This window comes from Lynx rufus, unplaced genomic scaffold (assembly GCF_022079265.1).
Source record: "Lynx rufus isolate CCGP_SWC_20201006 ecotype Redwood Valley unplaced genomic scaffold, mLynRuf1.p SCAF_4, whole genome shotgun sequence".
NCBI classification, from domain to species: Eukaryota; Metazoa; Chordata; class Mammalia; order Carnivora; family Felidae; genus Lynx; species Lynx rufus.
This window is the reverse complement of record NW_025814856.1, coordinates 25317484-25332620: the sequence shown is the minus strand read 5'-3', so window position 1 is coordinate 25332620 and position 15137 is coordinate 25317484. Positions and strand designations below refer to the sequence as shown.

General features: G+C 38.5%; 1 protein-coding gene and 1 pseudogene across 24 annotated transcripts in view; both read right to left on the bottom strand.

Moving 5' to 3' along the window:
• The window catches only part of SLMAP (sarcolemma associated protein), a 151201-nt gene that overhangs the window by 69730 nt on the left and 66334 nt on the right, over positions 1-15137 (bottom strand). For all 24 annotated transcript variants that reach the window (XM_047097612.1, XM_047097626.1, XM_047097634.1 and 21 more), the window contains exon 3: positions 752-824. In XM_047097612.1, coding sequence (XP_046953568.1) covers positions 752-824 — 73 coding nt within the window. The remainder of the gene's footprint in view (positions 1-751; positions 825-15137) is intronic.
• LOC124525000 (rab GDP dissociation inhibitor beta-like) lies at positions 11371-12949 on the bottom strand (annotated as a pseudogene).

Sequence of the window (15137 nt, the reverse complement as noted above, 5' to 3'; positions counted from 1 at the left end):
ATAAATAAATAAACATTAAAAATAATATTTCTAGGGGTGCCTCGATGGCTCAGTTGGTTAAGCATCCGACTCTTGGTTTCAGCTCAGGTCATGATCTCACAGTTTGTGGGTTCAAGCCCTGCATCAGGGCTTGGGATTCTCTCTCCCTCTGTCTTTGCCCCTCCCCTATCTGTACTCTCTCTCTCTCTCTCAAAATAAACTAAATTAAAAAAAAATTTTTTTTTCATACAGTTATCATTCACCAGTGACTTACATACCCTAAATATTTTAAAAACAACTACTTGGGGTGCCTGGGTGGCTTGGTCGGTTAAGCGTCCGACTTCGGCTCAGGTCATGATCTCACAGTCCGTGGGTTCGAGCCCCGCGTCAGACTCTGTGCTGACAGCTCAGAGCCTGGAGGCTGTTTCAGATTCTGTGTCTCCCTCTCTCTCTGCCCCTCCCCTGTTCATGCTCTGTCTCTCTCTGTCTCAAAAATAAATAAACGTTAAAAAAAATTTTTTTTAAAACAACTAATTATCCATCAAAATATAAACTGTAAAGTTAACTTTGGAAACAAAATAACCTGCCTCCTTATACATTATTATTTACTAGAATTGTAGCTAACACGAAAAGGAATTAAAATGAAGTATTATATTGTAAACGTACTGCATTAATTTTCTACCATTAGAATAATCCTCAAGTGTTAACAGTATACCATCATCTAGAATATTATTAACCAAGGTAGTTGAAACAAAAACTAAATTATACTCACTCTGAGCGGAGCCGGGCTTCCATACCATCTGGTAGAAAAAGTTTTATTGTAGAAACAATACACCCATGGGTAACTGGTTAAAAAAACAAATAAGATGGATAAAGTAATTTTTTAAAAATACAAACCTTCACATCTCTCATATTCAAACATATATTTTATTCTTAAATGTAATAACTTCCAGGAAAGAAAAAAATCTGGTGGTTTAATGACAATATTTATTCCCCTGGAGAAAGTCCCCTTTATTCATTCTGAATCACAGTTGCAAGGCAGAATTACAGAGAGAATTGTTAAGTCCTAGCCTGCAATGCTGTGACAGTCCATAAAAGGTCAGCTGAATACACGGAGATACAATTGAGGTCAGGAAATGCACTTTCTCTGCCATCTGTTGGCATCAAAACCTAACTCCAACTATTCCCCAATTTAGAAGTTAGCCCTAGTTTCTAGTTCTCCTGTCCTCAACCTGTAACTTCTACCCACGCCTCACAAAACTCTAACATCCTGCATAATACAGCTTGAAATATGCCACTCAATTCCCCATTTGATGAGTGAGAAAACCAAGACCTCAGACAAGTGAGACTGCTTCTTGAACTCTGTTATTAAGTATCAGAGATTTTGGTAGAGCTCAAGTCTGAGGTTTCCAGTTCAGTATCTAAAATTGTGGTTCTGTATTCTTGGTGTTTTTTCTTCCTTCACCCCCAAACATTTTTATATAACATTACAGCACTCACTTTGTAGACAATTTCTTACTGTTGCTTCTTACTTCCTCCTCTTCCTTCTGAAGATTTCAAGAGACAAAACCCCCCAAAAGCAGCATTTATATAGAGCTTCTCTTTTTATATGGGCTTTGTAGAAAAAAACTTTTTTGCTGGTTTAAGGTTGATGGCTTTTTATGTCTCTGTCCTTCAAAGATTACATCTTCCAGGGTTAGGGTTCAAAGAGTTAATTTATTTAGTGTACCAAAATCTAATTTAAAAGCTAATGCATAATATACTGTATATGCATAATTTACTGTATCATGATTAGGGCGGTGGCAATTATAGGACTGTATACATTTGTCAAAACTCAGTGAGTTGTGCTTGTAAAACTGGTATTGCAAGTAAATTATATTTCAATGAAACTTATTAAGAATAGAGCTAATGCATTTAGGTACAGGTAAATCATTAAGTGCTCAAACCCATGAATCATCAAGATGATCTTATAAACATGGATATTATTCTGACATCTGGAAATACACAGTAAACTTAAGAAATTTAGCATAGTTTACTCAATTTTCATTAACTTATTGAAAAGTGCTAACACAAATCAGGAACCATCTATGGGACAGGCTTCTAAACTGCCTAACACAGCAATCACAGCCCTGAAACATTGGGCTCCTTCCTTCCTTTCAGGCCTCATCCTCCATCCTGCTACCAAAAACACCCTGTGCAAGACTAAGCTACCTGCATCTCCAAATCCCTTACTTTTCACAACTCCATGCACTTTACAAGCTGTCCTGTCAGTGATGTCCTTTATCCCTTTGCCTCCATAACCAAATGCCACTTATCCATTCAGCTCAGACATTCTACTTCCTTCACCAAACTCAGTATCTGAGTTAGAGGTCCCCAAAGTCTCCTATATCTACTTCTTATAATACTGAGCACATTGCATTATGAATATTTATCATTTATACAACTATTGTCTCACCAGTTAGAGTCAACTCTGTGACAGGAACAAGGATTGGTTGCTTTTCACTTTTTAAATCCTGTACTAGGGAGAGTTATCTGGTACAAACTAGGCATTTAATAAATGATTACTGAATATGCCAAAGCACATGTCTGGTTAATATTTTACAGCTTTAATTACCAGGGGTGAAGACATCTCTTACTTTGAGGACAGTAGGGTTCACCTACACTTTCAAGAACCACCTAACTCCCTCCTTTTCCTGGCAGAACATAGGAAGGGACAGATTCATCCCAGCTCTATGGCTCTCCCAGAGATTTACTATAAACAGGTTACAATAAATACACGAGCACCATACAAGAAGATCCAAGAGTACTGACACCTGACCAATATATTTATTAAATTGGTAATAAAGTCTAAAAAAATAGGTGTAGTGAGTTAATAGAATAAAACTGCAGTGCCAGAGCTGACAAGCTGTGATATATTACATCAGAATCTCCATTGCTCAGACTTATTTTTTTTTAATTTTTTTTATTACATTTATTTATTTTTGAGAGACAGAGTGAGACAGAGCACGAGTGGGGGCAGGGTGGAGAGAGAAGGAGACACAGAATCCGAAGCAGGCTCCAGGCTCTGAGCTGTCAGCATGAGCCCGATGTGGGGGTCGAACCCACAAACTGTGAGATCATGACCTGAGCCGAAGTTGGATATTTAACCGACTGAGCCACCCAGGCACCCCCCCCCCCATTGCTCAGATTTATCACCCCAAAGTCCAGCACCTGGACTGACCTACAAATCTGTGAGACGAATCAAGGGCTAATACTGATTGGGTAGTAGCACAGGGGTGGTGTACTTAAAGATCACGTCTGACTAAGCTGACCATCTAGTCTAGCCAACCCTGCCTTTGAAAAGGTTCTTGTGATAACTAGATGCACAGAACAGTTTTTTTAATTTGCAACAGGCAAGTATTTAAAACTACCTGATAAAAATGTTTTGTTCTAACACTTACATTAATCAACTCTACATAGCAGTATTTCCCAAAATGGAATGTTAGCAGGTGTTAACAAAAAAGGATTCGGGAGTCAGAAAAGTTTGGGAAATACTTGGTAAAAAGAGATGGAAAGAATTTTTTTTTTTTTACAAGTCTTTCACAGAGCTTAAAGGACTTTTTGTCCATCATGAGGCTCTAAAAGTAAGATGCATTTTCCAAGCTTATTTGACCATTGAGCATCCCTGGCCCCTGTTTTCAGAACACTTAACACAGGAACTAATATTAGGGTATTTTATATATGATATATACAGTATTATAAAAAAATACTTTGGAAAAGTACTGCTGTAAAATATTCTATGAAGTACTTTGTAAACAAATTTCACTCAAAATTCACTCAGAAACATTATTTACCATATTTACAAGATTCAAAGACAAAATTAATTGTAAAACACACAATTTAAAAGTTTCTTGGGCAGACTAAGGAGGCCACAGGATCACTGCCACATTAAATACAAGTACCCATTGCTTTTTAAAAGTTTTTGTTACATTACTTTGCATCTATGAAAAACCTACATTAGTACCTGTTTTCCTAACTGAAAGAAATAACTGGAAAGGATTTTGGCTAATTATGAAAATCAAAGTGTAAGCAGCATTCAGCATTTGTTTTGCAGCAAGCTGTTAATAGAGGTAGTAAGAACAGTCCCACAAACCTCCCTCCCCACAAACTATACTCAGCAGCTCAGTCTTGAGCTGCCATAACTTTGAACTGTGTCTGTGAGCATCTGTACTTAATCTCAGTTTATTTTGTGCATCCATTAGCAAGATATGCCCTAAGGTAACAGAAAAGCCTAAGAGAGGTTACTTTTTGGGTCTGGGAACTCTAAAAACTCTTTCCATATAAATTCATGGTAATTGCTTCTTTACGCCATTTTGAAAAGGTTTCATAGGAATGCGCTTTTTTCTGACAGCAAGGGAACCTGTATACATATGCATTATAAGCTACATGTAAATTTCAGAAATGTTAAAACATGAAAAACAGATGTGTCTGAATCAAAGAAACAAGGTATCTATGGAGAAAAATCTGCAATTACTTGTAGTTGTGAGACTTTATTAAAAATCAAAATGAAGACTACCCAAGCTGTCGTTTGTGGGTTTTTATCTCTAGTATCTTACACAGATTATTTTGCTTTTGAGTTAATATATTTACTTTACGGTATGAAGTCAGCCTTTTCTATTGCCTCTTCACACAAACATCACTTAAAAGACCCATGTTCACTGTGATTAGTTTAAAAAGCTGTTTAAGGCCCTGGACTGGGAGACTGAAACTTCTGGGATATGTTGTAGTCTGGTTCTATCTCTATTCCTGCACTGAGTAGGAAGATCAACACTACTCTATATTTGAGTAGTTTGAGAGATCTTTTTTTTTAATGTTTATTTATTTATTTTGAGAGAGAAAGTGAGGAGAGTGGGGGAAGGGGAGAGGGAGAGAGGGAGAGGGAGGGAGAGAGGGGGAGAGTGAGAGAGACAGAGAGGGAGAGTGACAGAGAGAGACAGAGAGAGAGAGAGAGAGAGTAAGTGAGAGAATGAGAATCCCAAGCAGGCTCCACACCCAGTGCACAGAGCCTGATGCAGGGCTTGATCCCACAACAGTGAGATCATGACCTGAGCTGATATCAAGAGTCAGATGCTTAACCGAATGAGCCACCCAGACACCCCTGGAAGATCTCTTGAAATGACTGGAAGTAACAGGAAGAAGACCAAAGAAGTACAAGAAACATTTATAAAACCAAGACCTAAATGAAAGGTGTTAACATTTCCAAACTGGGGAATAATTTAATTGTCTTTTGACTGCAATCTAAGATAAAAGAGTTCCCAAACCTTCATTCCTGAATTTTTCCCTTCATAAAGCTTTTGACTTAAAGATTTTTTTTTAAGTCAGAAAAGAGGTAGGGAAAGTTCGCTGAAGAGACAAGTAACATTAATTCTAAAGAATTTTTTTTGTATTGATATTCTATCGTTCTGTTTTCACTTGTGAGCTGGAGTACAGTAATAAAAAGCTTTCCCTTCTCAACTAATTGTATATACCAGGAATAATTTCTATAGGAAAGGTCGCATACATGGTTTATGCCTTCTCTTTATTTACTTGTTTTCAGAATGGTTTGTCTAGGCTTCCAAGGGTGATCAAATCTTTTTGCCTTCTTGTATTATTTAAATTCATGGATTTAAGCACATTTGATATATTTCAATCCACCATTGTTATTATTTGATGTGCAAACTGTCCCATCTTTGATCAGCTGGAACTCCATGTTAATTCCTGAGTTTTCTGACACAATCCTACCAGTCTTAGATAGCTTCACTGCTTTATAATATGACAGAATCTTCTAGGCTCACCCTGTACATTTCCTGCCTAGACTCAGAGTCAGCTGTTTCTCCCAGAAATCCTGTTTTTAGCTATTTATTTGGTGGGAAAAATCCTTTCTCTGTGCATGTGAATTCATTTGCAGCTTTATTTCTCCAGCATACAATGGAGCAATACTTATTGTTGGTTTACTTTTTGATTTATGCACAAGGAGTAGTGGTTCTTTGGCTTTACCTATTTGCTAAATATTCAGTGAGAATCTGCTGGCTACAAAGCAGTACGCTGGTAAAGCCGGGGAAAACCAACATGATTATGAGTAGGTCCTTGTCCTCGAGGAGATTTCAATTTATTTTGTAGAGAGAACAAGAAGTATCTAACCTAACAACCAAGGGGGACATTTTTCACAAATGCTATAAGAGGTATACTATGGGAATTTGGAATGGACAAGGGCAGGGGAAGGATTTATTAAAAAGGCTAAAAAAAAAAAAAAAAAGATTTCAAAAACTGGAAACGGAAGGAAAGGCTGAGAGAACGGCCTGAGCAAAGACACAGAAAGAGTAGGATTTAACAGCTGGAGGAGACTTGAGAGAGCAGAGAAAGAATACATTTCAAGGCCCTCTAGGTGCCAGGCCCCAGGCTAATTACACAATACATGTTAACTACTTACAACAAACCATGCAGATAGTCATTTTTATGTCTTATATGACAGATGAGACAGATAAGACAAGGTCAAAGAGGCTAAAGTTAACTTGCTTGAGATCATACCTTCGGCAAGTGGCAGTGCCAGGATTCAAAAGAATCTTTTCTATACACCATCTTACCTCTGTTTTAGTTTAACAGCTTAACATATATTCAAGAAAGTAATGGGAAACAAAATAAAAACTCTGAACTGAACCTATATTTTTGAGGGCCTCAAGTGTACATTAAGCATTTCAGACTTTATTGTACAGTACGGCACAGCCTTCTACAAGGAGAATGCCAAAAGTGTAACAGAAGGATGTGTTGGAGGCAATGGATTGGCAGAGTATGGCAGTGAGAAGGGGAGAGCTAGTGTAACACCTGAGGTTGGCAACAGGAGAAACAAGTAGGAGCAGGGAAAGGAGACAAATAACCTGGATGGCACAGCTGCTAGAGGTAAGGAAGAGACAAGATTCAAAAAAAATACCAGGATTCTGAGTGTTTGAGAGAATGATGGAATAATACAAGAAATTGGGAAATCAGTAGAATGTTCTAGTTTGAAGGGGAAATTAAGCTATGTACAGGGTAATTATAAGGGGCTCGAGGACAAGGGAAAGCATATAACACAGCTGCTGCCAGAAACTTAATTGAGCAGGGTTCTTAGACCTAGTTTCCAAAAGAACAACCAAGGCTTTTAAAAAATAGGTATGTTCAGGGGCGCCTGGGTGGCTCAGTCGGTTGAGCGTCCGACTTCAGCCCGGGTCACGATCTCGCGGTCTGTGAGTTCGAGCCCCGCGTCAGGCTCTGGGCTGATGGCTCAGAGCCTGGAGCCTGTTTCCGATTCTGTGTCTCCCTCTCTCTCTGCCCCTCCCCCGTTCATGCTCTGTCTCTCTCTGTCTCAAGAATAAATAAACGTTAAAAAAAAAAAAATTTAATAAAAAAAATAAAAAAAAAAAATAGGTATGTTCAGAAGAGACTCATAATTATGGAGAACAAACAGAGGGTTACTGGAGGGGGTGTAGGAGGGGGGATGGGCTAAATGGGTAAGGGGCACTAAGGAATCTACTCCTGAAATCATTGTTGCACTATATGCTAACTAATTTGGATGTAAATTTTAAAAAATAAAAAATAAAATAAAAAAAATAGGTACGTTCAGGGGCACTTGGGTGGCTCAGTCGACTAAGCTGCTGACTCAGTTTCAGCTCAGGTCATGATCTTACAGTTCGGGGGATCAAGCCCCACAGTGAGCTCCTTGCTGACAGCATGGAGCCTGCCTGGGATTCTCTCTCCATCTCTCTCTGCCCCTCCCCTATGCATGCACATTTTCTCTCTCAAAATAAATAAATAACGTAAAAAAATAGGTATGTTCAGTCTCCACACCTTGCAAATCTTCTTCTTAGGACTGAAGAGTGGGATCCAGATATCCATAGTTTTAAAAGTTCTGCAGGTAATTGTGGTGCAGATAATTCCTGGGTCGAGAATCCACTTTTTATTTTATTTTATTTTATTTATTTTATGTTTTTATTCTTGAGAGAAAGACAGAGTGCGAATAGGGGAGGGGCAGAGAGAGAGGGAGACACAGGATCCAAAGCAGGCTCCAGGCTCTGAGCTGTTGGTGCACAGCCCAACATGGGGCTTGAACTCACGGACTGTGAGATCATGACCCGAGCTGAAGTCAGACGCTTAACCAACTGAGCCACCCAGGTACCCTGAGAATCCACTTTTTAAATGAACAAAAGAAGACTGCCATGCCATCAGAAAGATTCTCTTAGTCACCCCAGCAAATCTGGCACAGTCTCTGCTGAATCAGCTTTGTGATTTTCCCTAGCAGCTAGAAAGTGAAGGAAGTAAAGCTTCTGGTGAAAGTTACCAAAAGCTAGGAATGAACAAGGACAGCAAAACTAAGAGTGAAGGGGCAGTCTAGAAGTTAGTAAGAATTGAAATGGCCAATGACAGGTTTGAAAGGACAGACAGGTAAAGGAGCCTGGGGCTGCAGCTACTGAGAAAGAGAGGTAGACTTAATGGCAAGAGATGGTACAGGTGCCTGGCAAAGGTTTTGTTAATAGTAAAAGTACCTGTCCCAGAGATGAGAACTTTGTATACACTTTACCAACATTCACATTGAACATCATACCATAAACCTTGAGGTAGGTAGTAGTATCAAGAGTCCCATTTTATTAGATGAATAAAGTTTAGATAGGTTAAAGAGAGGTAACTGAGTCACAGCAAAATAAAAAGGGTTGTGGGAAACAAGAAGGTTGCCGGTTTCTGATCCTCATATTAAGCTTCTGGGTTAGGAGGAAGGTTGTCAAAATCTTAGTTGAGATAAGGTGGTAGAAAGAACTTTTGTAACATGGTAGAATAAGATTCATAAGACATTTTAAAATTTATTAACCAGTATGTGCCAGGTTGAGCACAGGGATTCCACAGTGAAGACAGACACACTGCCTGCTCTTGTGCAGCTTACAGTTTAGTGAGGGAGGCAAACACACAGAGGGGAGTGTAGTGTGCAAAAGGGACATGAAAAGGCACCTTTTCCAGCCTAGAAAAGTTTCTAGCCAAAGGAAAAATCATGTGCAAGGGCTTGAAGACCAGAAAAGACAAGGCCTATCGTGGGGAGTAAAAGTAATTGAGGGCAGTTTGAGCACAATGCAAAAGGAAGACACCACTGACCTTGCTCATACTAGGCCCCTTGCTCACAGGGGCTTACCTATGAACAGATACTGGTGAAGTAGACCTCGGTGATGAACTGAGTGCAGTTATATGTCAAGTTTACAGAACTAACTGGTCCCAAGCTTTGCAGCAGAGGGTTATTGAAATGTTACATGACCCAGAAAACTCACGCCCTGTCTGAGCAGTTTGTGAGTTTGGGAACAGAGGAATAGCTAGCACTGGGTTCCTAAGGCCCCGATTCCAGGAAAATATGATAGGTTGGCTTTCTCTCTTCCTCACTTCCTTAAAAAAAAAAACCTGTTAGAATGTCATCCTATTTGTTTACAATATTTTGTATCTTTAGGGAAGGTTATTTGTACAGTACTGACCAGTGAGTTTTCTTCCTGGAGTCACACTATGTGGAAAGCCAAACATCAAAATCAGCTTGTTTTGGAGAGGTTGGAATAGAAGAGACATTAGTATGAATGGGTATGTTCAATGACATCAGGTTCCTATCACCTTTTTAATAAAATTATGATTTTATACACATACATGTATTAAAAAAACCATTTTCATATATTGTCTATTTTCTGAAATTTCCTTTTATACATACATTATTTTATATATATACATAAATGTCACAGGCAGTGGAAGGTTTTTAATTGTAGTTTTATTATCCCCACCCTTTTTCATTTGGCTCCATCCTCTTTACTCTTCCTCTCCACCCACTCCAGGACAACTCATAGTAATGACCACACGCATCCCTCCATGCTTTTTTCCCTATGTTCAAACAATCAAATACACATATATGTATACATTTATAGGGATTGGTGAGACTTTAAAAAAATTTTAACATTTATTCATTTTTTTGAGAGAGAGAGAGAGAGAGAGAGCGCGCGCGCACATGAGCGGGGGAGGGGCAGGGGGAGAGAGAGAGAGAGAGAGAGGGAGACACAGAATCTGAAGCGGGCTCCAGGCTCCGAGCAGTCAGCACAGAGCCCGAAGCCAGGCTCGAACCCACAAACCGCGAGACTGTGACCTGAGCGAACTCAGCAGCTTAACCAACTGAGCCACCCAGGTGCCCGGAGACTTTTTAAAATAGAAATTATAGCCCGGCTAGCTCAGTCGGTAGAGCATGAGACTCTTAAAATAGAAATTATTAATAGTAATTCTTTTCTCAACAATATATCTTATAGAAATCCCTGCAATTCATATAATCCTAATTTAATCTTTTTAATAGCTACATCACAGGCAATTTTTAAATTATGCTTCCATTGTTTTTCTGTTCTATGCACACTGATGCAAAAAAATCCTTTCATACATCCTTAAAAACTATTTTGTGATTTCATAATTTTATATCCTTATTATAAATGTATTCAAGAGCACTATGTAGTACTGTTTTGCATTAATTCATGCTTTATGTAAAGAGAATTGTACCACACACATCCTTCTGTAATTTGCTTGAGATAATGTTTGAAATTTATCCTTATTGATATGTAAATTTACTTCATACATTTTACACCTGTATAATATTTACGCTATTTTTATTCTATTTTAATTAGAATTCTTACTTAATTTTTTCTATTCATTCTATTCATTTAAAATTTTTATTAGTAATAACTCCTAAACTTGATCAAACGCCTTTTCTTTTCTTTCTTCTTTTTTTGTTTTTTGTTTGTTTGTTTGTTTTGTTTTCAGAGTTTGGCTTTATTTTGCAGTAAAGAAGTCATTTGGAGCCATATGGAGCCAGACATCATTGAAGTGAAGTCTATGTGAAATCAATACTGCATTGCAGCTTAGTCTGTTGAAGAAGAAAGAGGAAAGAAGAAAAGGAAAGAAGAGAAAAGAAAAGAAAAGAGAAAAAAGAAAGAAGGAAAGAGAGGGAGGGAGGAGAAAGAAAGAAAGAAAGAAAGAAAGAAAGAAAGAAAGAAAGAAAGAAAGAAAGAAAGAAAAAGAAAGAGGGGCACCTGGGTGGCTCAGTCGGTTGAGCTTCCAACTTCAGCTCAGGTCATGATCTCCCAGTCCGTGGGTTTGAGCCCCACGTCAGGCTCTTTGCTGACAGCTCAGAGCCTGGAGCCTACTTCCAATTCTGTGTGTCCCTCTCTCTCTGCCCCTCCCCTGCTCATGCTCTGTCTCTCTCTGTCAAAAATAAACATTTAAGAAAAATTTTTTTTTACAAAAGAAAAGAAAAGGCCTTACAATACAGTATTGATTTCATACACTATACATCATTTGTCAAAAGTTAAGTTTGTCCTAATTAGTTGATAAAATGTACTGCTGTTAGTCTTCCCCCTAGATGTCATTTTTCTTGTGCTTCATTTCCTCAAAGTCAAACTTGGATTTGGTCATCCTCTTACAGATGTCTTTAATGTCATCACAAGCTGTCTCAAAGTGAGTTGGAGCATCGTATGTGCAGGAAATAAAAATATGGCTTTCTGTTCCCAAATCTTTTGGAACGAAGAAGTCAGTGATGCTAACAAATTTCTGTTCAATTGGTTCCAAAAGCTCCAAAGCTGGTCTGATTTCTTTCTCTAGTCCCTCAGTCTCCACCACTGTACTATGGAGATGTACTTCCCTTGTGCTGCCACATTGTGTGTAGAGGAGATCAAGCAGACGTAGATATGTGACTTCCAATTGACTTGGTTCTGGTGAATGATAATCTGGCAGGGGTTGGCATCCCTGGTGTTCTTGATAGGGTGGCTGAGGATGCAGATAACTCTGATCAGCTGGCCCGCTTTTTCTACCCAGTCTTTTACATAGCTGGGATCACAAATGAGCTGCTTATAGCAAGCAACCTCTTCTTCAGATTTCACACCGATCACTTTTCCATTTTGCAGAATTATCTCTTCAGTGGTTTACTGAAGGTGTAGGTACCACCTACCTACCTGAAGGTGTAGGCACATGTAGGTACCACCATAAATAGCACTTAACCCTGCAAATTCTTATGACAGTTGTCCAAGGTCATAGAGTGGATAAAGGTATGGGCTTTTGCCATATCTTGCCAGAGACTTACCGTAAAGTCTATCTATTAATGGTTTCACAACATGGTTGATCTAAATAGTCATCAGTTCTATCAAGTACCAGGGCATGGCCAGTAAAATCTATGACATCTTGTCCCAAGTCAAATCTCTTGTCAACCTCTCTCATTGCAGTCTTCTTAAGATCAACACTCTCAAAAGTTCTGGGAAGTGACATTTTTTAAACAGTCCCATTTAGCTAGATGCCAGGGCTTCTGCTTCAGTGGAAGGAATCTTGTAGATTTTTTCCTCCCTTATAGACAAAGTTCCTTTCAGTCACTTTGAAATCCAGATAGCGTGTAACCTCTGTATAAAGCAGCATTTTTTTTTTTAATTCTTTTAAGTTAATTTTGAGAGAGAAACAGAGAGGGCAAGTGGGGAAGGGGCAGGGAGAGAAGGAGAGGGAGAGAGAGAGAGAGAGAGAGAGAGAGAGAGAGAGAGAGAGAGAGAGAGAATCCCAAGCAGGCACCGCACTGTCAGCACAGAGTAGGGATCAAACCCACGAACCAAGAGACGACAACCTGAGCCAAAACCAAGAGTTGGACACCTAACTGACAGAGCCACCCAGGTGCCCACGTATAAAGCACCATCATAACCAGCTAACCATTGGCCATAAGGAACTTAGGAATTAAGACAATATTCCAGTCTCTTCCTCTCCCCATTAATGCTGGTGGTGCTCCTGGTATTTTAAATCTTCTGTAGAAATCTTCCAGAGGTGTTATAGATGTACTTTCTCCTCCTTAATATAGGTTTTTATCAATGTGAAGAATTTTCTTTTCATTCACTGATGTTACACCTGACAGGATATATTCCATCAGGCCAGTGCCCAGCATGATCACAGTTCACATCTTACTCCTCATTCATGGCAAGGGGAGGGCAGGGACCAACACCCAAGGAAAGGAGAAAGCACAGGGACTCTAGGGGCCAGGGGCTATAAGGCCACCCTAAAGTGATACGGGAAGTGCTCAGGCTCCTTAGAGCCTGACAGGAAAGGGAAGCCAGGGCTAGAGGTAAAATGGAGCTGGAGAGGAGGGAGGCCAGCCACCACCTAAGATGGGAAGAGAAGGATCAAGTGTCTTTTCAATACCTGCTGGTTATACAGTTATGTGTTTTTTAGTTTTAGTTTGTGGATGATGTTGGTTAGATTTCCCCAATACTGAATCATTTTTGCATTCCTAGAATAAATCTCCTTTTTTGTTTATTCTAGCTTCATTTCTGAAGTTAATTTACTAATACCTTAATCAGAATTTTTCACCTATTGCCACGAGTAAAATCAGTTCTAGTTTTCTTTTTTTTTACCGTATCTTTATCAGAATTTGGCACTAAGGATTTTGACAGTTTTCCACCTTTATGTATGTTTGGATTAAATAACATTAAATTTATCTGTTTTTAAAAATAAGCTAAAATTCAGCTGTTAAGGCCTATTTCTGGTCAATCCATGATAACTTCCTAGTCCCTTTTAAGGAAATCAATTTACTCAAGTTTTTTACATCTTGGGTAATTTTGCTAGGAAAACAATTTACTCTAGTTTTTTTTCTTCTTTGCCATAGGTTGACATGTAATACTTTCTCAAAATTCTTTTAGTATGTCCTGTATCTGTGTTTATGTATCCTTCCTCATTCCTTATCTTACATATTTTTGCTAGTATTTTTTTTAACCTAGTAAGAGAATCAAGGCTTATGAATTACCTGTTTTATTGTCTGCTGGTTGGTTGGTTGACTTATAAAGAACCAGCATTTGGTTTGTTTATGCCTTCTATAGTTTTTTGCTTATTTCTTAATTTCTGCTTTTTATTTCCCAGCTTCTTTTTCTCATTCTTTTTCTAATTTCTTCTAAATGCCAAGTTCCTTCATTGCCTTTCTTCTTTAGTACAGAAGGAATTTAAAATTATAATTTTTATCTGAGTAAAGGATTTACTGTATTTTGGTATAAAAGTCTCCTTTCCTTTCCTTTCTATATAGTTTAAAGTTCCCCTTTTGATTTCTTCTTTGATCCAGGGGTTATCCTGTAGTGTTGTATAATTTCAGTAGGATTTTCCAAGTAATATAAAGCTTATCATAGTACTGTTTAGCATGGGACAAAGTCTAACTTTTTTCCTGGCATATGCTTAAACGGGTAGTACTCAACTTAGTGACAAAGCTTATCCTAAGAGGCCATGCATAACATAAGTCAACTTTTTGGAGGCAATAAATAACAAAAGAAACAACATTTTAAATGATGAAGACATCTTCTTAATTTCCTTAAAGTTGACATAAAAGATAGTTAAATTTTCAAAGAAGCCTGCAAGAATCTAATGTTGCTGAAATAATAGTGCAGTAATAATAACCTGAATTTCAGGATTGTCCTCTTAAGCTTCTTACAACATGTCCTAAAGAGTGTTCCTTATGGGAACTTCTATGGGAAAGAGGAGTAGGGAGGAGTAGGAAGGAGTTTGGAAAGAGCTACATTCTAGAACAGTCACCCTCGTGGAGATCTGCATATATGTTAGCATACTAAAGACTCTGAGAAGTCCTGTTGACCTTTGGTTAACTAAGCATTTCCTAAATGTATTTGATAACCTCATTCTTTTCTTAATTAACACCATTAATTCTCTTGGGGAAATGCAAGCCAAGAACAGACATTCCTTGGAGAAAACACGTAAACAAACTGTCTTCTCTGTGGGTTACTTACAGCTGAGGCTCAGTGTTTGCTGAATGCCTTGGTACCAGAGGTGGTACGATGTGGCAACAGATGGTACCGTGTCCGACACAGCTGTTCTTAGTATGGTCTTAAATAAGTTGAGTTCTCTTAGTAAGGAGGACTCAATACTCTGCATCAAAATATAAACTTTCTTTTTTATTTTACAATTGTAAATGGAAATTCCTAAGACTTTCATTCTACCCAAATCAAAATCAAACATCAAAACCTAACTCCTGGAGGAGACCACCAAAACCCAATAAAAATAAACTTCAGTTGCAACAACCAGTGAAATTATATAAACACATACGCACATGTACACACACAGCAGCAGCATCACCACCCAGCCACCAT